At 46.8% G+C, this 26,165-nt stretch overlaps 1 protein-coding gene across 12 annotated transcripts in view; it reads right to left on the reverse strand.

Moving 5' to 3' along the window:
* The window catches only part of BMP3 (bone morphogenetic protein 3), a 76,604-nt gene that overhangs the window by 30,997 nt on the left and 19,442 nt on the right, over window positions 1-26,165 (reverse strand). Inside the window, exon 1 of one of the 12 annotated variants that reach the window (XM_039701930.1) lies at window positions 160-199. The exons of the other annotated variants lie outside the window; for them this stretch is intronic. Coding sequence (XP_039557864.1) covers window positions 160-184 — 25 coding nt within the window. The 5' untranslated portion in view covers window positions 185-199. Of the gene's footprint in view, window positions 1-159; window positions 200-26,165 lie in introns of those variants that run through there. 12 annotated transcript variants of the gene reach the window in all.

The raw sequence follows: 26,165 nt of genomic DNA on the forward strand, positions 1-26,165 counted from the left end.
GGACTTACAAGGCGTAAGTCAGCGGTGAGTCCATCTGATTATAAATCACGTGACTTTGTACTATGACCACATTAAAACCCTGCCATCAATTAAAAAAGGGAAAACTAGAGCTACCCTACCATTTTGGTCGACTGAATCAAGCCTGTTCCGTGGACTCACATGCATTTGGTTCCAGATCTGTCATACAACGGAGATGCTCAACAGCCACATCCTCAACTACTTACACGCGCAGCTCATGGGGCTGACAGGCTGAAGGCTTTTGCTCCCTCAACAAAATGTTCTCCTGACAGGAAAAAAAGAAAGAAAAAATGAGCAGTGGCATCATCAAGGGTGCTGGAATAATAGAGGGACTTCTGTCACAGCTACAGCTTGGGCAGAGGTGCTCCTTCCTTCCCCAGCTCTGAGGGCTGACTCTCCCACTCTTCCTGCTGCTGGCATGGGAAAGGAGGGAGCGATGCAGAGCCAAAAGGAATCACACTGTGCTGCCCAGGGAAGGGAAGAGCATCTTCCCAGGAAGCAGGTTCACAGCCACTTGCCCTGGCTGCACACTGCAGCTCAGCAGAGGCTGTCACTGCCAGACTGTTCTGTGCTCCTCATGGCCCAGTGGCCTGAGCTGAAGCACACCAGAAACCACTGTCACGGCTGCCTCACACTGGCCAGTGATTCAAATCCTGGTATCTTTCACCTGTCTCCTGCCCCCAACCCAAGTTCAGCATTCCACCACCCCGGAACATCCATCTCCAGGCAAGCTATGACCAAAACTGGCAGCATGTGATGTGCTGCCAACAGGTTTTACTGCAGGCATGGAAAGCCCAGTCCTCACTGGAAGGGACTGAGGAAGCTCTCTCCAGAGGACCTAATTCTGAGCGCTTCTCCTTCACATCTCAAGAGATTTCCTCCAAGGCTCCTCCAAAGTCACCTCTAAGTCCAACATCAAAGCCAGATGCTGCTGTGCTGCTGCTTGGCTCCTTTGCAGGCTCCGAGGAGCCACGGAGCTTTGCACTGATTAAACCCCAGTGACACTGGGACAGAAAGCATTACCCAAAACTCCATTTATGGAACTGGTGTTGTTTCTTTACAGAGAGGACAGAAGACTGGAGAGAGAAGAAGGAAGGAAAGGAGAAAAGGGAGACACTGCCCTATATCAGTCTTTTGCAGCCTTCCCCCAAGCACCCAGCCTGCTTCTATTGGCTATGAAGACACAGACTTAGGGGAAAACAGGCTTTCAAGTACACAAACAGAGCCCAGTCTCCCCAGTCACACCAGAGCCTTCTGTTGGGATCACCTCTGAGATCAGTCCAACACATGCTGCTACCTTGGACTCAGTTAGCAGCCATCCCACACACAGCCCCGGGGGCCCTGGATGTGCGGCTCGGCAGCAGCCACCACTGCCCTCCTGTGACCTTGCCAGAGTGTGTTCACAGCTCTGGCCCTCTCTACCCTAACTCCCCTGCTTGCCCCTTTTGCTAAGCTGTGCCTCCCTTTTGCTGCTGGTAGCTTTCCTTGGCATTTCCTGATGGATCGACTTCACCAAGAGTTCGAGAAAACAGATCCTGACCCAAGAGTGACACTTGCATAGCACTGCTCCAATTTTCTTACTTCTTTAAGTTTATGAATTTCCAGGCTCTTTTCTCAGCCCACTACAGATGCCAAAGGAGATACCACCAAGTGGAATCAGAGTTTTGTGGAGAGATCTGTGGTACTTTGTGTCGCCCTGGCATCCACAGCACCGATTAGTGAAACTCTCGGGTTTCAAGCACAGCAGCCCTGGAAAGGACAGCTTGGAAATCTGACCTGGTGTGGGGCTCAGCTAAATCATGATTACAGACCTGTCCTGACCACAGTACCGTTTGTACAGATGAAAGATGAAAGAACTGCTGCCTGTATGAACTCCATACATTTGACACCTTCCTAAGCTGTCCTGTGCAGTCTGCCCCTCAGATGGAAAATAAGTATAAGTAGAGCAGAAACCCTCTTGAGAAAAGCATCTCTCCGCATTTCTAGTGAAATCCAACTGGTAACTGCACTGGAGTTTCCCTGTCAGCAGCATTCCCAAGCACACCCTGCTTGCTCACATCAATAAACCCTCAGTCAACCAGTTTGTCTGAAACACAGCTGGAAATATAAGCCATGCATCTGAAAAGACAAGCAGAGCACAGATACCTAAGCTGAAGTTTAAAAAGTAGCCAGGTTAGTCAGAGATGTTTCCCAACATTCAACAGCCCAGAGGAACACAGCTGAAACCACACAGGTTCCTTTGCACTGGTCACCTTCCCCTCAGCTACCTTGTACCGCTTGTTCCTGAGGGGTAATTGTGACTTGGCTCTTATTTCTCATCTGAAATCACAAGTGCCAGCAAATCCTGAGCACATCCCAAACCTGGCTTGGTCAGGAAGAAGCTCCATTTCCTTGGGCACTGCTCCTGACCGTCAGGGAGTTCGTGCAAGGCTGATGCTGACAGAGCTGGCTGTCATGTGAGAGCCTCCTCACTTAAAAACTGCTCTATCTTTTTACGTTTTTATGTTAAGTCATCTCACTTAAAACTGCTCTTGGGCCTCCCTTTCAGTCTGCTGTCACACACCAGGTGCAGCCCCACGGAGCAACAGCAGGAAACGCCTGCTGCCGCTGAATTACACACCGGGATGGTCTTGATGCTGTTCTCAGATAGCGCCCTGGCACCCTCTGAATAGATTTTCACATCAAAGAATCCCTTAGACAAACAGACTTTGTTTACAGTGCTCCTCAAAAATCGTTGTTCAACATCTTCTCAACATCTATAAATCACTGATCAAGCCAACTTCTACAGCTCCTGACCCAGCCAAACGCCAAGTTCTGCTGTGAATTAAATCACTCCCAAATCTCCGCAGTGCTCTTGCAAGGTGAAGCCTTGCAAGAGCACTACGACAGCTTCCAAAGGATCTTGGTGAGGAAAATGCCCAGCAGGTCCCTTCCTCGGAGTGCTGGAGAGCAGAACTACAGTAAACAGCCCTTTACCACTGAACTAGACCCTCACAATGCAGTGCATATTATTAAAAAACGCTGACATTCAACTAAATAGTGTATTAATAAGAGAAAAACCATTGCAATGCAGCCAGGGTAGGAACACGTAACTTACTGAAAGCTCATTTCAGCCAGCTGAAACCAAACAGGTGACCTAGGCAGGCCACATTCTGTGCTTGTGTTTACACATGCATTATTTGGATACAAAGCAAAGCTTTAAACACAGCCCTTTCTTTCAAGTACTGCCTGGATGTTGCACATGGAAATCTGTCAAAGAAGGAGTCCTAGGAATTCTCTGTATGAAAGACCTGGAGATGTCAGTTACAGATCCCCTCACAAAAGGTGTTTCTTTCACAGAAGCCACAAACAACAACACACAACCACCAAAATTCCTCACAATCACATCTCACTGGGCAGTGGGGTGCATTCTCACATCAAAGACTGCACGCTCGTTGCTAACAAACTGACTCCACGCCCTGAGCCCCACTCACAAACACAGCTCCTGACCATGAAACCAAGGACACACATGACCAAACTGCTTATGCAAAAGGAGAAGCAGGTTCCTCAGCTCCTGCTAAGCCATGTGGTAATCCTAATTAGCAGTATTTTCCAAGTAATTATAATCTTAGAATAATGATGTTAATAAAAACAACAAGTAAGAGGCCACCTGGGATAGTTCTGTCCTGTCTTGGTTGAAATTCCAGTAAACACTTCTGGAATTCATACTGGCAGACAGTTTGGAAAAAAAAAACAAACTCAAATGTACTTCACAGTTCAGCTAAATCAAAGCAAATCTGATTCCCCTGAAGTCTGAGTCAATGTCAGTTGATGCAAATGAGCATTTGTTGAACAAGTGAATCCCTAAATGCATACAGCCTCGGAGCCAGAACCACACATGGTGTAACTTGTTAATTTGCCTCTATGGGGCATCAAGAAAATATTTTCTGCTTTAAGAACAACATGGGTTATTTAATCTCCCAGAACAAGTTCTCTATTCAGCAATGACAGCTACTGTACAGGATGTAATTCATTGTGATTTTCCTTATCCAGATGCATGCCACCATTAGGCAGAAGCTCTGGCACCACAGGCACTCTGGGAAAGACTGTAACACATTACAGTGAAAATCACATCCACCATTCACAGTTCCATTGTCAGGAACACCTCTTCCTCCTTTTGAACTGCAGTCCTCCAGTGCCTCTGCCTTTTGTTTTGGCAGCCCCAAAGGAAAGGGGATTTTTGGCTACCTCAGTAAACAAGTTTTCCTTGAACCCTGAATACTTAGGGAAGCTTTTTCTTTTCAATATTCCCTCAAGCCTGTCGAATAAGCCAATGCTCCAAAAAGCCCAGCACAAACTGCCATCTCCACAGGCTGAAGAGAACTCCTGAGTTTTCTTTGCCCTTCTCTACCTTTCTATCTGTTCTTTGGGATTTTTAAGGGTCAAAACCACACTTCTCCAGCAGGGCCATCGAACACCATTTGCCCCAGTGCACAAAAGGTCCTTGAATATTCCTTGTCCTTGGACTCATCCGACACTGCCCCTAGGATTATCACCAGGGTGGTGCCAGGGACCCACATGGCAACAGCTATGGAAGATAGGAAGGGGTTAGGGGTGGATTTTAGTCACTGTTCTAACCACCTCACCTGCCACTGACCTACAGACCACAACCACAACAGTGAAGCACCATGCCCAAGCTTTATAATCCAAAATATCTGAAATGTCTCTCCTCCGATGAACATTTCTGGAGACTTCTCCTATGTGCCAAATAAAGGTTCAGTTCCACCCTTTCCTACTTCAGCAAAAGCTCCTGAATGCAGCTGAGAAGCCCAGCAGAGATGAGAACATGCCTTTGCCCCAGCCCAATGTGTTGCACCAGTCCTGGACTCTGCTGGCGACACAACAGCTACAGATCCTGGGTTCACCCATTTTAAGGAATTCAAAATGTTTTTGTGAGGGTCTTGTCAACCTTCCAGTAAAAAGCAGCTGTCAAAATGTATCGTACTATATCCTAGCAGACCTCCTCCACACTGCTGCTATAATTAGGTTGGGGTTTTTATTTTGGCTTTAAAGCAGCTTGCAGAGAATACAATTTTGAGTTTGAACAAATGAAATGTTCAGAGTACATCAGGTCCATAATTACATTTCAATTTGAGAAGAATGTGTTCTGTTTAAAAGGAAGCAAGCAGCATAGTTGGTGGTAATTTAATTTGCCTTCCAAAGTTTCTGAGATTTCTGAAAGCCAAACCCTCAGAGTAACTGCAGTTCCCCAAGAACACAGAAAGCAGGAAGCTCCCAAGTGGACACTGTCCTTTTCAGTGTGATACTTTATAGGAGAAGCTCAGAAGCTTTTACCCTCCAGTCCTCTTGTGACCCTTCCTTGGCTTCACTGACTCTGAGAATTGGAGTCCCCACCTCAAGGGCCGTGACCAGTTACAGACAATGTGACACAGCTCCTGTCAGGGTCTGGCTGGTAGTGGTGCTCGTGTGACACAAAACCCCAATAAATGAGGCTTCACTGCCTTGGCTGACACTCTGTGCCTGCCTCCAAAAACACACAGAGGCACATTTCTGACTGTTCTGGGTAAGTATGTAAACCAGAAGGCTGCTTACGTTCAGGACCTGCCTGGACAAAGAGAGGGAAAGTAGAGCCATAGTAAGTTGCTGAGTCCCCTCTGTCTCCCAGGATGCTCTATCCTGTTATTCCAGCAAAACCAGTGATGGCCAATGGCAAAGAATTTAATCCCTGAATATCATCTCCCAGCTCTCCTAACTGGGCAAGAATCTAAACATGGAAAGAAAAAGCAGCAGTCAGTGAACTCAAGAAGGCCAGCACAAAGTGACCAGCACTGCTTAATTTTTCCCTGCCTAATTTATTCCAACAAGTTGTCTGAAGCAATGAGCAACTCTGAAAATATACACAGGAATGTTCCCCAACCAGGAACACAAACATCTTGAAGCAGTCCACAGCCACTCTGAACCTCAACCTGATCCTATCTAAAACATGAGCAACTAGGGTTCTAGGGTTTTATTTGCATGCTGACCACTTGATTGCTAATTATATTTCCTTCATATTTGACAAGGTCATCTTCTCCCCCATTTCTTCAGCTTATTTTTAATTTGGCATTTTAAAAAAAAATCTTGTTTTTATTCATGCTTCAGCTCCTCTGAACTATTCCTACCCTTTCACTAGGCTAAACAGAAAATCAGCAACACATCAAACAAAAGCATGCCCTAGTCCAGTGCCTTCTTCTTGGAGCAAGTGTGACCCTTTCCAAAGCCAACAGCTCCAGTAGCCCTCTTCCTTTACTGCCCAACAGCACCCACTGGGAATGCAGTCCCACTTACCACAGCTCTGCTGCGAAGTAACGTGCCCTTGATCTTTACTTGGATTTATCACACACTTAGTCGCTGCCTTCTGTCAATAGCACTCCATAGCTTCAATACTACCATTTAGAACTCTGATACAGTTTTCAGTCAGGTGGCTCCCCAAGTTATAGGAAAGCTCTCAGCAGCAAGGATACACAGGAACCTTTATGCCTTGCTCCAGGAGGTGAACATACAACAGCAGTGTAATAAGACATTTTAGTAGAACGATAAGGAGTGTTCAAGTGAGGCAGCGACACCAGCATCCCCACCAAAGTCTGGCACATCTCTGATGTGCTGTCTCAGTTTGTAGCAGCTCAAGGCGGTGGCACCACAAGCTGCCTGGAGGCACAAGGATGACCATGGATACATACAGCTACAGGCATTTCCTCACTGCTGCCTGAGAGCAGCCACAGCACCGGGGCCTTATCCCCCCTGGCAAACTGCACACCCTCTGCAGAGCCAGAACATTCCCCACCTCGTTTCCAGGGAGAGAGAACACAGGCCCCTAGGCCACACCCTGCCCTGGACCAAGCCTGACTTAAATACTGCCAATGCCTGCACTTACTGCATGAGCACAGGACATTAAAGTCATCTCCTCAGGAGGAGATGAACAAGTAACTGCTGGAAGATCACAAAAGAAATTAGTTTTGTGTCTCAGAGCAGATGGAGAGAAGTGCTGCAGCAGAGCCCTTCTGTAACCCTCCTGGTGCTGAGCGAGAACTCAGATCACGAGCACACATCAGATGCATTGCACACATGGTTTAATCCTAACCCACTCCTTGCTCAGTTTCCCCAGCCTGAACTCATTCAGGATGGAGTGCTGTGTCACCCACAGTCCAGTCTTTCCCCACACACACTGTGCCATTCAGTTTACAGCAGCAGTAGTGATTAAGATGATGCAGTATAAAATAGAGCTGTTAATATCTGCAATTAGTTAAAGCTTTAACCTTTGAAGACATTAAAAGAATGAACTAAAATTATGCCCTTAACAGCATTAGAACAAGATGGCCCCAAGCCATTACGTACATCACATGCTATGAACCAGGTGTGAGACCAAACCCTTCTCCATCTCTCAGACTGAGATGTATGCCATTCCTCTATCCCAGCACGCTGCCAGGATCAACTGCCTGGCAAAGCTTCTCCAGAAATTAATCTGATCTCACCAGGTGCAGCTCTGAGATTCAGAACACCCACACAAATCTGGGGACAAGGAGAGATTCGGGCCACGGCCCTCAGGGGGACCAGCAAGAGTGGATCTGGAAGGACTCACAAAAACTTCCACTACTTCAAACCTGTACAGCAAACACCATTTTGCAACGTGGCTTGGCAAACTCTGAGCACCAACATTTCAGGCAGGTTGGGTTATCAGAGCTGTTCACATGGCACTGACCCAAAGCAGTGTCTGAGTTTGGGGCCACTGTCCTGGCAGGTTCTCTCATTAAACGGTTTTCACAAGAACAAGCTGTCCAATAACCTCTCTCATTTTTGAACACATCAGTTTTCTTCTCACTGAATTCTGTATGGCAGCATCTCCCCATCCATTGGGATGGCAGAGGCACAGCAAGTACAGGGGAATGTGGCAGCAGCATCTTTCAGGACAGTAACAATGACAGGATGAGGAACAGCCTCGGCTGTTTCACCCTGAAACCAACTCCAATTCTGCCTATCTTGACAGAAATTAACTATGACAGGCAGGGACTGGCAAGTAGTAAAAGGCATAATGCAGCTTTTCAGGGATTTCCTTTCTGTATTAAAGGATTTAATGCCTCCTATTTGCCATCCATGCTCAAAGACAGCATCCTTAGCCCTCACAGGATGAATGTTTTCCCTTCTCTAACGTCAAGCTTTTCTTGATGTTTTGAAGCACATCCCAAGCTGTCCCTGTAACAACAAACCAATTTCCTTGCACTGACCACAGGAAGAGACGGACAACTGAGGCAAGATGGTTCAACTGTCCTAATTGTAAACAGGATTCCCTTGTATTCTCATTTATACCAGAGAGCTCCCACTATATACCCGCTATAAAAACACCCTGTAAGTACAATGACCACCCAGAAGTGAAGGACTGGATTCCAAGAGGTTGTGGGGAGGGATTCAGCTCAGTAACACACATGTTCTTATTTATGTAATTCTTTAGCAAAATTACATTGAGCTTTAAAAACATAAAATTAAACACTGATGTCAACAGAATGCAAATGACTAGAACATCTGTGTTGGAAAAAATACATTCATGGTAGCCAGAGCAGCGGATTGGCTACAATCAAGAATTAAAAAGGAGATTTTTTTTTCACCCAAAGATGTGCTACAGAAGCAAAAGGTTCTGCTTCTATATGAACCAATGTTGCAGAATAGCTTAGTCTGACCTTATTACTCTGATGCCCAAAGTACCCTAAGGAGAGCAACTTCCTCTGCTCTGAGAGGGAACGGTTGCTCCCTGATGTTTGCAGCACAGGGCTGTGCAGAGCAGACTCAAAAACCACAAAGGTTTTTGGAGTCTCACGGATGCAACTGAGAAGCACTGCCCAGCCCATCAGAAAAGCAGGTCTGCACCAACACTTCCTAAACAGAAATTGTTAGAAATGTACAGAAGTCCACCAGCCCAGGTGCAGTGCATTCAGATTCTCACCTTCATCACCTGGCCATGACAGCAACCTAAACCTGGAATCTGCCCTCAGATACTAACAGAGGAACCCAGCTATCCTATGGCAAGAGGAAGGAACTGGACATTGAGATCATATTTTTATTTCCAATTTGGTCCAGTACACTTTCTAATTGCATGAAATAATAAGACAGCCAGGCTTTTGTCTGTCAATCATTTTGTCAAAGAAGAACAGGAAAAATCCTGCAAGTGAATCCCATCCTCCTTGAACTCTCTGCAGTTCTCTGGAAATGAGCCATCCAAGGTATCTCTGGTTTACCCCCTCCTCAGAGAAGCCGAGAACTTCTCAATCAATAACATCTTTATTGTCAACATCACCCTGGTAAAAACTCAACCAAGGCAGAGACAGGTTATTAATGTCTCATTTTACAGATGAACAGCAGAAAATACAGCCAGGATTAATATCCTAATCCTTTTACCCAGTCCATTGTTATCTGACCCAAATCACCAGAGAGGGAGCTCAGCACTTTTCCGAGCTGGAAACACAAAGAGAATGAGCCAGCAGCTGGACTGGTGCATCCACAAGGAACACACGAGTTCCAATCACATGTGATTTGGTTAAAGCCTACATCCTCTTGTCAGGACTACCCAGAGTTACGGAGATGGAGTCTCCAATGCTGAAGGGGATCAGCAATCTCCAGAACACCAGATGACTGCAAATAAGTCAGTCACTGTTCAGGTGTTTATCTGCAATTACTGTCCCAAGCACACAGCAGCTCCCTGTGTGGCAGGGCTCACCAAACATGACAGCAGCACCATGGCCGTGGCCATGGCATTGGGGTGGCTGGTGTGCACACGCTGCTGCCTCCCGACACACGGAGCAGGGAACAGCTCAGTGCTTCTAATCCCACGTTCAGGCAATGTTCCCATTGACGTCAAACATAAATATTGGAGAGTTCAGCTGTGTAAGCCTCTGAAGAGGGGAAAACAAGTATATTTTCAGTACTTAAATGCTTGGCATGCCCTTAAAGAGAGTTCAGATGAAGAAAGGTCTTTCCAAAGAAGAACCTGGTGCTGTCCCCACCTTCCTGCTGAGCCATGCTCCTCCCTGCACTGCAGTACAGAGCATCAGGCCGAGGCACCGGCTGTGCTGTCCTTCCCCAGCCACAGAACCACTTCAAGCCAGGGAAAAAGCACTGTATGCAAGCAGTGCCTGCACCTTGGCCACCTCCCAAGCTCTGCACACATGTGGACATGCCTGTAACAGCAGCCAGCTAGAGGAAAATCCTTCCAGGCCCCCTAAGAGCAGGCAGCACGGACTGCCAACAGGCTACAACCCTAAAGGCTCACTTGAAGTTCTTCCCTTCTGCTCACTGCTACATTGAGGGGCTAAAATCATCAGGGGCGAGCTCCTCTGGGACAGGAGGGATCAGGCTGCTGGGAGGATGAACAGGACGGCAGCATGGCTCAACTTGCACCTCTGGTGTGATGCGAGAACAGTAGGATGGGACACGGTAGTTGCAGCCAGGGCAGTTTATATTTATTAGCACAGAAGTGTAAAAATATTTGGTGGTAAAATGAACCCAGCGGATGTTTTTGCTGGCAGGAGCCTGGGAGTGACAACTGCACCACGCATTGTGAAAGAGCAACAGCTGAGCATGTGCTGGGGCTGCTTTCACACTGCCAGCGAGGCATCCCATGCTCTGGGATTAATTGGATTAGAGTGGCTTTCCACTTCCCACCCAGATCAATTGGCATTTTAAGTAATTCACTTATCGCCCTGGAGAGTGAAAGGCTGAAGTAGCTTCAGCTTCTTTTGCAGAAGTTTAAGAGCCTTCTCCTCTCCCCAAGCCCTTGCCTCCAGCTCCTTTCTTTCCTGCTTTCCTATGTTCTCACTCAGTTCAACTTCTTGTGCAAAATGATCAATTAATAAGATGCAAAATACAACGTGTTTGAGAAATTTCCACCCCATTCCTCCTACACAGATAAAGCAAAGAAAATATTTTAAACTTCATTCTACTTGAAATCAGAGGGAACATGCCCCATGAAAACAATTTCCAGCATAACTTGAAGTCCATTTGAAGAGCAGCATGAAAAGCTGCTCTTGAAACTCCATTCCAGGAGCCCTGTCCAAGAAGCTGCCTTCCTGGAGAGGTATTATTCTGCCACTGCAGGGGTGCTCTTTATACAGCTGGAAATTAATAGCCAGCAAATGCTTTGATCTGCCCTTTTACTTTTGTAAGAACTATGTGATGACTTTCAATAATTTCCTTTCTTTGCAACTCCCTGGCTCCCTGCTACAGCTCAGTACATTGTCAGCATCTGAGAGGGCACAGCTGTACCAGGGAGATCACTGATGGATGGATATTCTTGCAGTGGATATTCCTATCCACAGATGGATATTCCTATTCCAGACAACTTCTCAGAGCTGGCAAAACAGACACTGGGCAAAGCATGACTGAAGTCACCAACAACAGGTTACTAACAGATTTTCAGGTCAACAACAGGTTACTACAGATTTTCTTTTGAATACAAAGGAAGTGTAAGAATGACACCAAGTCTTCCTTTTTTACCCCTCCTGCATAGTAGGGTGAGAAAATGCAAGAGTAAGTAAGGGATAAAGTGGCATTAAAGGGGTCATGCCAGGAAGTGAAGTGCCTGGTACCAAAGCCTTCATTAAGAAAACAAACACGTTCTGAGTACTTTAAAGCACAAACTTTCTACCTCAGGTCTCTAAAACTCAAAGTCAGCAAGGTACCATCAATGAGAATGGTCATCACAGAATATCACAAATACCTAGAATAGCAGATACAGAACATAACAAAACCAGGCCAAGTGCACATCAGCTATCTTGCTGAGATGCCATGAAATTATTATTTTCTCAAAGAAACCATGGTCTCAAAGCCTTGTCCTGCAGAAGTTTATGCCAACTAGAGCAATGCTGTGCGTGTACATTTGAAAAGGTGATAGCACAGCCGAGGTCTGCCTGCATTCTCAAACCAAATCCCTGTACAAACCTGCCAGGTGCAGCCAGAGCTCAGCCTCTGAGACAGGCTGCGCTCCTTTGGTCACCCAGGCAGCAAAAATAATACCCTCACTCAAAACAACAAGGCTTGTGAGAAGGTTATTGTCAAGGCCAGGGCTTTCCTTTGTGTGACAAAACAGCCACCTGCTTACTGTCCTGTGACAGAATCACACACTATCTCCTGCTGCTCTGCTCAGCCAAGCCCCACGCCCAGGGAGGACAATTCACACGGAACTCCACCGCTTGCAGCTAAGTAAATATTTAAATATTTCACCAGCTCGCCCGCAGCTCTATCACTGATACAACAAAGACTATTTTGTATCATCAAAAGCCATCTACCTAGTGATCAGTCAGCCATAAAACAGATGCTGCGAGCCATTCCCTATCCTTGCACCTTATCCACCGGCCAGAAATGCCTGAGGTTCTCACAGCACATGGTCTGACACTTCGAGGGCCTCACCAGGCACTGCTGCCTCCTGAGCTGTTCTCTGCTTTGAATTTAATTGGACATCCCTGAGAGCCAAGGAAGCCAAGCTTTGTGCTGAGCCCTGCATGAGATCCCAGGGCTGGTGGAGAAGTAACAGCTCTTCCTTACACACTCCTGACACTTCACCCACACGGAGTGGGATCCTCGTTTTGGGAATTGTTTCCACCATCAGAATTTCATGAGAATAGAGCTCTCAGTAAAAGCAAATTCTCTAAAAAGAAAAGCTTTGGCAAACTCCATTCAAAAAAAAAAAGAAAGATGCTCTGGAAAACTGGAAAAGAAACTCTCCCAGAAACACTTGCCAATGATTTTGAGATGCAGTATCTAAAACAAATATCCATATCAAGCCATAAACTTTATGGGACACAAAGTCCTTCTTAGTTATCATTACAGCAGCAAATCAGTTGCTATAACACAGCACAGAAGGTGGTAAAACTTTTCCTCCAAGCACCTTCTTGTTTACTGTGGCAGGATTTAATACACTAATTGACCATATCAAACTTAACACAGACAATAAAAACTTGATAAAAAAGTGTCTGCTTTGTCACTTTTCCAACAGGAAGGCTTGTGCCCTATCTGTGCCCCTGGAGAGAGGGGACACAGGGATGCTCAGACATGGTAGACTTCACCTAGGCAGAGCTGGAGGTCTGGAGAAACAGGCAATTTGCTTTTCCTGTCCTGCCATGGACACCTCCCCTTCCCATCTTCCCTTCTGACACTTTTACACTCCATGTATTTCCCCACAAGGATGTGAACTTTTTAAAGTGCAAACACAAGTCCACAAAAACTGTCATGAAAGAGACAAAGACCTTCCTTACAAAGAATTACAGCAGAGCTACACAGATAAAGTCGCTCCTGACAACTGCAGTGCTAAATCCTTTTAGAACATCCACAAAACATCCCAGGGACCACGTGCAAGCAGCTCAGCCCTGGATGCTGCAGGGCACTGGCAATCCCACTGAACTGCCAGCAGAATGCCAGGAATTTGAGAGGAAGGACTGCTATGGATAAGTGGCAGGAGCCACCCTGCACCTCTCAAGGGTGGATGGAATGGTGCAGCCAGGATGCCTCCATTGAAGAACGAGGCCTCTGAGTGCCTAGGGCAGTTTTCCAAAGCAGCACTAAGATTTATAAAGAAAAACACTTAAATCCAATCCTTTGCTTCAAGTCTTCTGCCTTTTTCTGGCCCTTTTCCAACCAGAGGAGCCTCCTCCCAACTTCCTGCCCCATGTGTCTGCACACCATGCATGGACTCAGGCCTATACCAGGCACACCTGGAAAGTCAAGGTGGTTTGAGTAAGGAGTGGACAAGGAAGAAACTCACTGCGGATGCTCTTTACTATAAATACAGGAACATGCTTGCAAATGAAAGATTTCAAGTGTAGCAATGAAGGTAAATCAATCAGATGTTATCAATTGCACTGGCACACACTTCACCCAGAAGGATCCTGGCTCATGTACAAAAATATGGTAGACAGCACTTAAAAAAAAGGAAAGAAAAAACCCACAGAACAGAAATTCTACATGGAAAACACAAAAGCTTATTCCTAGTTGTGTCTTTGGAATCACCAGGCACACAAACCTAAAAATCCAGCATAACAACCTGCCACTGTTTCCTTACTACAGATCCAGGGCTGATGCTTTCATCCCAGTAGCTACAGAAAGAACAGGAGGCTGACACAAGCACAGGAATGGAGCTGGCATCTGGAAAAGCCAGTAAGGAACGTTTCCAGTCAAACCAAAACAACATTTAATCAAAAAAAGCCCTGAGCCTAAAGGCCTTTGACCTTAGAATGGGACACAGGTTACTCAGCTGGGATAACTGGATGTGATAACTGGAGTCTGAGAGCCATTTTTCATGAACCACTGTCATGTAAGTCTGATACCTACATCTCCATGCCCTGGGACGTATCTGAGTGCCAGGGAACAATCAGTTTACATTTCCTTTTCTTTGTTTACATTTCCTTTTCTCATGTTTACTTTTTTAAGAATTTGTATTTGTCATGTTCATTTAACCAGCTGCCTCAACTGCATGTCACTGTGTGACACAGCTTTGAACATACCTAAGAGCAATGAACAGTAACCAGAGTTTACTTATTAAATCCAGGGTGAAAATAAAACACTGACTTCCATTAGGAAAGCAATTCAAGTATTTTCCACACCTATAAAAACAGGTGCATGTCTTCAAAGACCAAACAGTCCCAGAAAAAGACTGGAAGATGGTAAAGTCAAAATTAGACCAAACTAAGGTAAAGAGAGAAGTAAATTTTTTGGGCCCATTTCCTGGGAGCTGCTCTTTGCCACTTGGATCACTCCTGCCACTGATGTGTGGTGGGTGAAGCCTTTGGGTTTCCAGGCACTTCCTACCTTGCAGCTGTGGTTGATGTTCCTTCCCTGTGCTCACTGGGTTTTAAAAGCAGGATTGCTTTTTCTGTATTCTGAAGCAAAGCAGGCTCTGTACCATTAGTTGGCTTTACAGAAAAGAAAAAAAAGAAAAAAAAACCCCAAACAAACTGAAAACAAAACAAAAAATAAAAAATCACCCTGCCAAAAAACAAACAAACAAAAGAACTAACTTAAATGCTGAGAGTAAAGATCCAGAGATGGTGAGAGGGGAAGGAGCCCCCAAAAACATAACGAATATTCCAACCGCACCACCTTGAATGGAAAGGAAAGATGGAGGAATGCTCTAAAAAGTCACAGCTAAGGGGAGAATGAGCAGCACATCTTACAAATTAAAAGCATGGCAAGGGATTGCCTTAACCATGGGCTCAAAAGCATGTACCTCAGGCCCTGCAATACTCTTGAGGAGCTTCCAAGGAAACACAGATAAGGAGAGGAGGTTACCAAACAGAACCAGGTCACCTTGACTGACACATAAAAAAAAGTTCTTTTCAGCTCCACAGGGAATATGGTGTCATCACCACAAAGCTAAAACCAGAGGTGACAGAAACCAGAGGTGAGCAATACCTCCAGTGTGGTCAGTTGTCAACAGAAATGCAGAGATTTCTCTTAAGAGATGAACATAGATTTGTGTGGGGTTCTTTTAACAGCCACTGTTGAAACCAAGCTGCTCATGAACAGGCAACCATTCATTTTTCCTCGTCCTAGACTATGGAACCAGGTCATGTAGTCAGCTTTCAAGGATGCCCTGCCTACGAAATAAAATTTAAAACTCATGTCCTAATCTTGGCTGATCAGGACATCTTCAAAACATCTGCAAGTTTTGGTGCAGTGCCCAGAAATCATAATTACTCCTGAGGAGGAAAAATGCAGATTTATTAAGACAGGGCAGTACCTGGAAAATTAGGAATCTTAGGCAAGACATGCCATCACTAACAGCAGTTCAAAACTTGGTGAGAGTCAGCACTGTGGAATGGTGACCTCCAGACATATTTTTAATGATGTTTTTGGTTACACTCCATTTGAAAGAACCAGCTGTCAACACCGATCATTTCCTTTTGTATAATTCATAAGTGGTTAATTTCAGAAGCAAACGTATTATGGGTTTGAATAATTGACTGCTGAAGCACGCAGTAGGTGCTCCATCTCCACATCTGGGAGCAGGCGCTTTGTCGCGCTCCAAGCACCACAAGCGGGAATGCGCTCTCCCCACGGGAGCAGGAGCCCTCCCGGCCCCCACGGGGCACACGGATCTGCTCGGGCTGCCAGCACAGCACACCACAGGCTGGGGAGAACCCGACCTGTGCCCGGGGCTGCTGCTGGCCCTGCCCCATCTGTGCCACCCTGCTCTGGCAGAGCATTCCTCAGCCTGGGATCACCCAGCTCAGCACCCTTACACTCTCGGGAACTGCCACAATATCCATGTCCTCGTGCGTGCTGAGGACACCAGGAGCCAGCAGGATGCCCGTGTGCCATGCCCCCCACGTGCTATGGGGGATTGTCATCACACCGAGGCCCTCAGTAACTATTTTATAATGGGCGCTCGAGAAATGCTTCTCCTCACTGCCAACCCCGTGTAAGTCCTGTGCCATCTGAAAATCAAACTGGGCCTACTACATTGATCACCAGTGACAGAAACAAAGCAATCAGTTAGGCTCTGCACAGTGTCAACCGTTCTGAAGGGATACTGGGATTGACAAGTGGAATTTTGCTCGCACTTCAGCTACAGACCCAAGACGCGGAACGTTTTTCTAACCATTTTCTCACAGAATGCCTTTGGAGGATTATAAAGACACACTATTTATAATTTACTATAGTAAGTTTGCCATGGAAGCTTACTAAGGATGGAACCCCCAGGTTTCCTCCTCTATACAGGTCAGTTCTCACTTGTGCGCCTCAGGAACCGACACATCAGATCTGCCTTGGCCTCCGGACTCTATTGGGAGGGAAGCCCACAGTTTTACCTGTGATGTTTTCCCTACAACTGGAAACAGAGACAGTGGCACAGCCCCCCTTGCACAGTGTCAGATGTTGTCCTGAGACTGGCCACCAAGCCAGGCAGGAGTTCCTAGTACTTCAGTGTTCTGAGTCTCCAGATTTAAGCAATCAGAAAATGGTAACTGGATAATTATATAGACACATGTCACATGTGCTGCCTGTCACCAACGGTGACAATCCTTCTGCAGAGAAAACCTTCCACCTCAATTCCCACAGGGAAGTGACAAACACACCCCATCCCAACAGCATTTGCTCAAGATAAAGTCTCCAGCCAGGTTCAGCCAACTGTGCATAACACACCCAGAGCTAGCAGGCCACTGCAATTCTTTACAATCTGACAATCACTCTTCCCTGACAACTAGGGGCTTGGGAAGAGGCAGGCTGCTTTCCCTTTCAGGGATGCTTGATCCATGTCCAGCTGTAGTGCTAGGTTACAGAACCAGTGGCTGAGTGCTCTCACCATGGGAGGAGACAGGAGTATTCACGAGGAACCATTTAGAAAGAAACAAGCAACAAGCAGGACTGAAGAGAGACTGAGATGCTGTCTCCAAATCCTGCTTCTCTTGGGAAGTTCAGAATTCCTTTCACAAACTTTAATGCAGCCCTTCAGTAATGTCCTCCTGGGGTAACAAACCCAAAACACCAAAACTCAGTAGCTTTTACAGAGTTCTGGAGGAAAAAGCACCTCCTTTTGGAGCTGATTGTCACCTGGCTCGACTGACACTGGACACATCAAGAACATGCTCCTAGCCAGAGCTCTGCAGGAGCCACCTCAAACAGGACATCCCCTAAACACCTGGCACCAAATAAAATGCAGCAGAGAATTCCGGGTGCCTTGCAGGAAATCATTAGAAACCGCTTGTTTGCAAGTTATTTGAGCTTGCATCAGTATGTTAAGCGAAAAAATTCCTTGACTATTCCATTTTTCCAAGTGAACAGTGATTCACAGAAACCTTTTGGGGTGGGAGGGGAAGGGAAAAAGCAAACCTGACATTTTGAGCTGTAGAAGTCAGAACACTAACAGGATGAAACTGAGGGAACAGCAAGCAAAAGTTAGGGCCATGCTTCCTCAGCCATAAATTACACACCAGGAAAACATGTTAAATTGTCAGCCAGAGCGAGGGCAGAGGAAACCACCCCCCCAAAAATGCATCACAGCCCAAAACAAAGCTTATCCCACCAGAGCTCTCACCGGAGCAGGGTGGTAAAAAGCCTCAGAGCTCTGGATGAGGGCAATTTCCAGCAGGGCCCCAGCTACTTTTCAAAGACTTGACATTCATTCTGTGAAACTCTTCAAGCTCATAGCAGAGCTGTCAGGAGAGCTGGATTCCCCTTTTGCAGGTACAATTTTACAGATGGAAAATGAATTCCAGATGCAAAGCAGAGTACTTGTCCATCTCCAGAACATGAACTGCAGTTTGAGTGACGTTCACCTGCTGAAATTCCGCCCTGCAAGTCAGCTGTGGGTTAACACAGAGGGAGCCTTCTCCTCAAAACCTCTCCTGGATCCATCTCCTCCTGCCCCACTGCCACATACACAGTGACACAGTGGGGAAATGAACCTGCACCTCGGCCTCAGGCAAAGGATTTTAGTCATATAATTCATGCATGCCAATTATTTGTGATACGTAAAAATAATTCTTCAATTCTAAATTACACATAAAGAGAACAACAAACAGCTGCAAAGGTCTTTCGTGTACTTGCAAATATGGAGTTTAGAAAGAGTACGAAATCTTTGGGGATGTCAAACTCTTCAAAATTCTTGATAATCACATTTCCAATTTCCTTCCCCCACCCCCCATACGCACAGCACTGGAATCCGAGGCAAGCTGAAGGGACAGAACCTCTGCAGAAGCAATCAAAGGTCCCAGCTGGCCCTAAAGCAGTGCAGTGAGCGAGGGAGGTGTTGTGCAGTTAATCTGCACCATTACTCCACATTCAACACTTGCTGAATGGATGCCTGACTCAGGACGCTCTCCTGGGCAGACACATCACCTGAGGCTGCGTGTCCCAAATGAGTGCCCTGATCCCAGCAGTCACAGCCCTGGGCAGCTTCCTGACACACTCAGCCATGGCAGCTTGGACAAACGCTTTTCTCCTACAGGTTAAACTTGTCCATTCAGCCTTTCACTAGATGAAAGAGGAAATGATGAGAAAAATTCCTTAGTAGTGCTTCTAACTGCCAGAGTAAATACAACCCAACCTAGGTCTGACATACAGAACACTACCAAAAAGAGAAATCCCTCTAAGCAGGGTCTTTTTCTGCTGCTATCTGAAAAGGAATGGCAACTGGCACCAGTAACAACTCCCCGCAATTCATGAAGCTTCACTTGTCATAATCTGTGGTGCTCCAGAAAGCAGAGGGATGCTCTGAAGAGAGTCAGAAAAGACAGCTGTGCCACACAGAAACAGATCCCAAGTTCCCTGCAACAGCACCTGCCCTGTAGGAAAGCTGTTTGCTCTGAGCATTGCAAGGAGTGAGGAGACCCACACCACCAATTCTGCATCTCCTTTTCGCCTGTTTAAATGTGCTCCTGCCTCAGCACACTGCAGCCCAGCTATGTCTGAGCACATTTCCCCTGCACAACAGTACACCCTGGGGCAGCAGGTACCACATCCTGGCAGGACATTTCACCCCGGGCAGAATAAACCTAACAACCACCCAGCAGCATCACCACCCAACACAGCCCACTGCCTGCTGGCATTATAGAGAGATTGTGGACTTGGAAAAGCAGCAGCCCAGGCCTGGAGCACTGGGAACCCAGCAGAACTCACTGTGTACTGCCACCAAAACACAGCCTAGCCACGAAGGTGGAAGAGAGCATATGGGAATTACTGAGGCTTTTGAGCCCACCCCCACAGCTAAAAACCCAAGGTTTCTGCTAACAATTATTCACTCCATTAACGAGATTGCTCTGGTGCATGAAAGGAAGCCATATCAGCAAATCTCAAGTTTCCTGGGCTGGCTCTGTGCTGATCAAAGAAGCCCATGGGTAACACCACACCACTTGGCATTTTACAGTACCGACAGCAGCACCCGTGTTATTTGAGGTATATTGTTGGGGGAAGAAGTACAAAAACTTCCTAAAAGATGGTTTTCATTCCAGTGAGCTCACAGTAAGACAAGCCAAGGGTGGAGGGGGAGCAGTAGCATAAGCCTGTTCAATGACTTTGCTGAAGATCAGAGAGGAGGATCTTCATACTCAGGAGACTAATGCTGCCATCTCCCCTGCCCAAACACTTGAGTCTCTAAAGGCTGAAGGGAAAGTTCTGCTTCCCTAAAATGCAGGTACATTCTTTCCATAGCACACACAGCCAATTAAAAGCAATTTTCAGAAATTTCCTAGCCTATTTCTGGTTGCAAAAAGAAAATTGAAACTTGGAAACCCAGTTTCCAACTGGCATTAATAGGATCAATATGGATCCCTGAACAGTTGTCATCAGTGACAGCAGAGCAGAATCCCACAGACACAAGCAGTAAAGTAGCAACTCTCATTTTCTGAAATGATACAGCAGATGCGCAGACTTTTAAGGATGCAAATAGTGATTACTGAATCTTTATCATGAGATGAAGGGAGAAAAAGTAGCATTAAATCAAAACCAGTATTTGAAAATTGGGAGATTATTTTTAATAATCTGTATTTCTAAAGTAAGCCGAGCAATTTAAGACACAATTTGCTTTAAGTGTAGCAATTTTCAAGACAAAGCAATTTTTCAGACTTCCATTGTAGCAATATTGATTGTGGGGCACCTTCAGCCTGAAGAAACTGCTGCTGCACACAACACACACACACCGGATTGCAATGACACCAGACACTGCCTGCACGTGGTCTTGGGTTCCTGGGGAGAACCTGACACAATTGTCCCTATTCTCTGTTCACCTGCCCTTGCTACTTTTGCAAAGTGCTCCATTTTGCCAAACCTTCCCTAGACATGCCTTTAAATCAACACTGGCAGGTGCCTCAAACAAACCTGCAAACCAACCATCTCCCACAGGGTGGATTTCAACACTGCTTCACTGTTGTTAGCACAGAGGCTAGAAATCAATTTCCAAAGCACGTCGTGGAGTTGTGGCTTGGACCTGGCCTGTCCTTCCCTCTCTGCCCTGGCTCCCTCAGGACATCTCCTCGAAGGCCAGTGGGTCACACCCTTTCCATCTGCTGGCAGCACAGGGGTAAAAGCACCCCAGAACTCACAAGGAAAGGCAGGAAGGCTTTCAGGGCTTTCACATGAGTTGAAATGAAAGGCTGGTATCTCGGAAGGGAAAAGTGCCTTTCCTGTGCCAACAAAGATCCTCAGCAGCAGCTCTGTTAAGAGTATTGCCTTTTATTCTCAGTGAGCTCAGATTGAAAATGAAGGTGCAAAGCAGAAATTCCCCCGGCTGCCAGCTGGGAATGACAACACCAGACACACTTTGCGGTACCTCAGAGGCTTCAAACAGCCTCTGGGATCGCAGACAGGCTTCTGCACAAAGCCAGAGCAACCAGGAACTGCAGCTCCTTTGGAAAGTACCTGAGTGCCTCAACCACAGCCCTGTGGGCTGCACTGTTTACAGTGCCCCTCCTGTCAGACACCTGGCGTGTGTAAACATGCCACTGACCAAGGCCACCTGAACCACTGGCCAGAGCTTTCCCCGCTGGCTGTGTCTCCTGTGTCCCAGCTCTGGAGCAGCCTGCCCAGCACACACTGCCAACAGAAACCAGCACGCAGCGCCCTGGCTCTTGTGCTGCCGGCATCAAAAGGTGAATTCCACATCCAATCCCACCAAGATGGCCTCCCCCAGTAAGGCTGGCAGACTGCTGAGTTTCACAGCTCCCTAACACCGAGTTAAGCAGCCAAGTGCCTGGACACACTCTGCAGGTGCCAGTGGCCCACCTCAGCCACAGCATCTGCCTGCTGCCTGCACAGCCCCGATAGCGTGCTCCTCTTTTGGAGGCTCCCTCCTGGGCACCCCAGCAACGAGCAATTGGCTTTCCTTGTTACTTGGCTCGCGCTGCTAAACCTGCTCACATCCTGAGAGACTGGGCACCGACAGTCGAAAACCAGAGAGCTCTACACTGATTTCTGACCAAACCAATGTTAGCAAAAAGCAAACAGCCATTAAAACAGCAACTCCCCAGCCCACAGCCACCGTGGTGAGCCAAGAGCCCGGCACTGAGGCACCTGCAGCCCCTCGCTGCCCTCTGGAGATCCCAGCCCTCTTCCAAGCACCCGCTGCCCAACAGCCCTGGAGCTGCTGCCACCAGCCCTGGGCACCCACCATGCTGCCTTGGCAGAGGTGCTCCCAGCTCCTGCTGCTCCCTGACACCTATAGGAAACCACAAAGGGGAATTTCCCAAGCTTGGAAGTAACCCAGTGTTATAGATCCACAAACAGCTTTAAGCAATTCACCCAAGGTGAAAAGTGGCCAGACAGGAAGATGGAAGCTGAGCCTTTCCACAAGCTCACATCTATCTCTGTGCCTCCTGCCCCATCCCGATGCCTTCGGAGCTGCCGGATGCTCTAACCACAGCAGGCTGCACGGCTGCAGGCTCCCTCAGGATAATTACCCCAAAACAATTTCATTTGACTTGAGACTGTGGATTGGAACGGGATCTGTGTGTTTTGTTGTGCTCTTTTCCTATTCCTGATATGAGCTCCCTTTGCTCCTTGTATAAACACAGCACAGTTTGTGAATTTCTTAAACAACCAAGTTGTGTCATTCCCACAACAGAAATGATTGGTCTGGTACCACCTGCTTCCCCCAGCAGCAGTTTATGTGATTCTTTCAGAGAAAGGGTTTCAGAACTGAAAACTTTCCAGTATTAAAAGGTAAACTCTAAACTTCCACCTGCACCTATGAATGCCACGGCTCAAAGCTCTCCGAAGTGAATCAAGGCCCAAAGCAGGCAGCAGCAGAAGCTGCATATTCAGGTGAGCACACTGAGACACAAGTCCCATTGGCATCTTGATTCCCATCGAGAGAAGCCTTCCCTAAGCACAGAGACAGCCCTATCCCAGGAACTGCTCCTGGTCTCTCCAGGTTCCTAAGTGAGTAATGGGACCAAGCAGCTCAAACCCCCGGTATTCCAGCCCATAGCAGCCGTCTTGCTGGAAATTAATTTGCTGCCTCACTCCCCCTCAGCCAAGAATCCAGCATAAGCATCTTCCAAACCTGCAGTTTTTACTTTTTTCACTTAAAGAATGTAGTATTTGATGAAATACTACATTGTGTAAACAAAAGCCTTATCCCTAGCTATTAAATGTAAAGTCCCTTGTTTTGTTAAAGACATACCAAAGCCAAGTCCAAAGTCCCCAGACAGGCCTGCAGGATACTCAGAGCAATTAACCCCTCTGTCAGAGTGCTCTGACCTCCAGCTGGATCTGGGATTTTCTGCAAGTGTTTCTCCAGAGATCCTGGCAGCACTAACAGCCTGTTCTCACCTGCAGCAGTGGAGGTGCTGCCCGTGCTGGGACCAGTGCAGGCTGGACACCGGGGTAACAGAAGGTCCTTCCAGACCTGGAAGAACCAGGTCGCTTATCCTGGTGCTGACCATAGCTCTTTTCACAAGCCTCTCTTTAAGGTCCTTTAGAGGCAAGCTCTGGCTGCAGCCCCCAGCATGGTCTTTCTGAAATGTGTATAAAAGGGATTATTCAGGAAACATGAAAGAGCCCTCAGAAACTGAACATTCAGGCCCCAAATCCTTCTCCCAACACCAATACTGCAGAGCATGTAAGAGAGAAATCCTGGCCTCTCCCTCTAGAAAAAGAATTGCTGGAAACTGCGCTAACTGCATTTCTCACTGGGGAAATGCTCATGTTCACACTGCTCCAGAGCATAAGGCAGCAATGTTTCATGCTCAAAACACGGAACCTAACACTCTAAACTGTGCAGATAACAGGACAAGGGGACCACACCCCCAAAGAATATAAATCAGCAAAGCTTCTGGGCAACAGCTTCCAGTTGTACATATATTTTGCAGGCACAACTTGAACAACAAAACCACCCCTCTTCTGCTGAGCTGACCCTACAGGCAGTGAGGAGCAGCTCTGAGAACACAGTTACCATCTTCCCCTCCCCTTCTCACATGAGTATCTGACCTGGCAGAAGGCAGTCATTTTGAGTCTCCTTCCATAATATTTGTGTGCAGGAGGTGCAATTCCATATTTTGGCAATATGTCCTGCCTAATACAAATGTCTGGTCTGCACGAGAACAATGTAGAAAAAAGAAGTTTGGCTCCAAAATCAGACTTCAGCTCAGCAGTAGTCAGACCATGTAAGCCCCAAAAGCCTCCACAGCCAAGACCAGGGAAATCTGGTTTTTGTGTCTGCTCTGACTTCTAAATTAAAAAACGTATTTGCAGAGCAGCCATGGTGGAACTACACAAGAAGTGCTTTTCACTGCAGTTTCAAACAGCAGCACTGACTCAAAAAGAGGGGAAAGTAAGTGAAAAAAAAAATAGAGACCTGTAATCAAAACCTTAGGAATTATATGGAAAACATACTTCTGAAGTAACACATTTCTTACCATTCTCTGCAGCTGAGAATGGCTTTCAAAGAAGGTGTTTTCCTCTAGCTAGTGTCCACAGCTAGAAATGCCAGCAACCCAACCCTAACTGTTCCTAAGTGAAGCTTGTGCACTTGCTATTAGCCATTTCTATCTTCAAATATCAATTAAATACCGTTCTCATTTTGCAACAAATAATTTACTCACCCAGCCAGCAAGCAGAAACTGGCAGCTACACCATACACCTGTTATTATGCATTACAATGAAATTAAAGTATTTAGAGAATTTGGCAAGGCCACGCTGCCTAAACTATGGCGGCGGCTGTAGCTGCAAACACGCAGACGAGTGCTGCTGCTGCCTGCTAGGAAAACACTGCTGCACAAAGAACTGCTGGTGTCCAGCAGCTGGCCTTTCAAGGGGAGTATCCACAAACATGCCCTCGGTGACACCTGCTCAGGTGGCATGGGCGCTGCGGCAGGAGAGGAGCAGCAGGGAAGGGGCCCAGGAATGGCCCCGCTCAGGCGCTGACCTCCTCAGAGGAAGTGCAGAGCACTATTTATTCAGGTGCAATAACACAAATCTTTGTGGGTTGTTCCGCAGTGATAAAACGAAGAGGATTCCAAAGAATGCGTTCCCTGCGTGACTTCCTGAGCCCCACTGTAAGCACACCGTGTTTGCAATATCCAGTGATGGCCAGAAGCAAAATTATTGTAATTTGGGGCCTCCGAGTGCAGAACTCGAGCAGCTTTTCACACTGGCAAAGTTTTATGGTGCTGCAGAGTGTAACAGGGACGTGGGGAATAACACAGGGACCCGGTGGAGATAAGCTTTTGCTCCCCCAGGCATCATTTCAGCTGTCCTAACTTTTTCATGTAAAACTAACCAGGACAAGCCTGCAATAAAAGGCAATTTATGTGCTGTGGCTGCACCATGAAAGCCTAGGGAGCTGGAAGCATCCCAGCACAGTCAGTGACCTGAGCTTGTGTCATTAATTACCAGTTTTGTTCAAGATGAGAGAATTTATGTTCAGTACGAAACACCACCAGCAGAGGTGGGAGGTACAACTCTGTAACTTATGGAAATGCTTTCCTCACCACATACAACAAAGTAGTGCAGACACCTCAGCACCAGCAACACTCAACCCCAGCAAATGTGGGCTTCACACCCAGAGGATTTGGCAGATGTGCACGCTGGGGCTGCCGGTGTGCCATGGATCCCTCCCGCAGTCCTGGCTGCAGCTCACAGTGCCAGCAGGTTACTGTCACCTCAACCTCATCCACATGGACAATCACATCCTCCTCCCGGGGTTTTCAAAAGAAAAACATTTCTCATCTGAGGGACCTGTGAATTCCCAACACAACACTGGCTGTTTCATATTGCATCTATAAGCTGGATGACCCTTAACAATTTGCAGGAACGCTCACATTCAGTCATCTTGGGCAGTTTCTGTCTAAATTCCTTGAAGATGCTGGTAAGCTGCTGTGCTACACCTGGCCTGTTTGAGGGGCAGAGAGGGACAAGGTGAACTCAGGCCTTGACTTAGATCAAGTCACCATCCTGAAGAAAAGATGCACAAGAAAAACTTCTAGAGAAGCTATGTAAAAATACTCCTAAAGGACATTTTCCTGCTTGATTGTATGAACCTGCCTTTCACCTGTCAGCAACAGCTCTGTTGCATTTCTGAATAACCTGGAATTCAGGCACAATTATACATCCTGGCAAACAGGAAAACTGCAGATGCATGGGACAGAGCAGAATACCATGATGCTCGTGCTGAGATGGAGCTTGAAGAAAAGCTG

The sequence above is a fragment of the Passer montanus genome, unplaced genomic scaffold (genome assembly GCF_014805655.1).
Source record: "Passer montanus isolate IOZ18808 unplaced genomic scaffold, ASM1480565v1 scaffold150, whole genome shotgun sequence".
In the NCBI taxonomy this organism is placed as follows: Eukaryota; Metazoa; Chordata; class Aves; order Passeriformes; family Passeridae; genus Passer; species Passer montanus.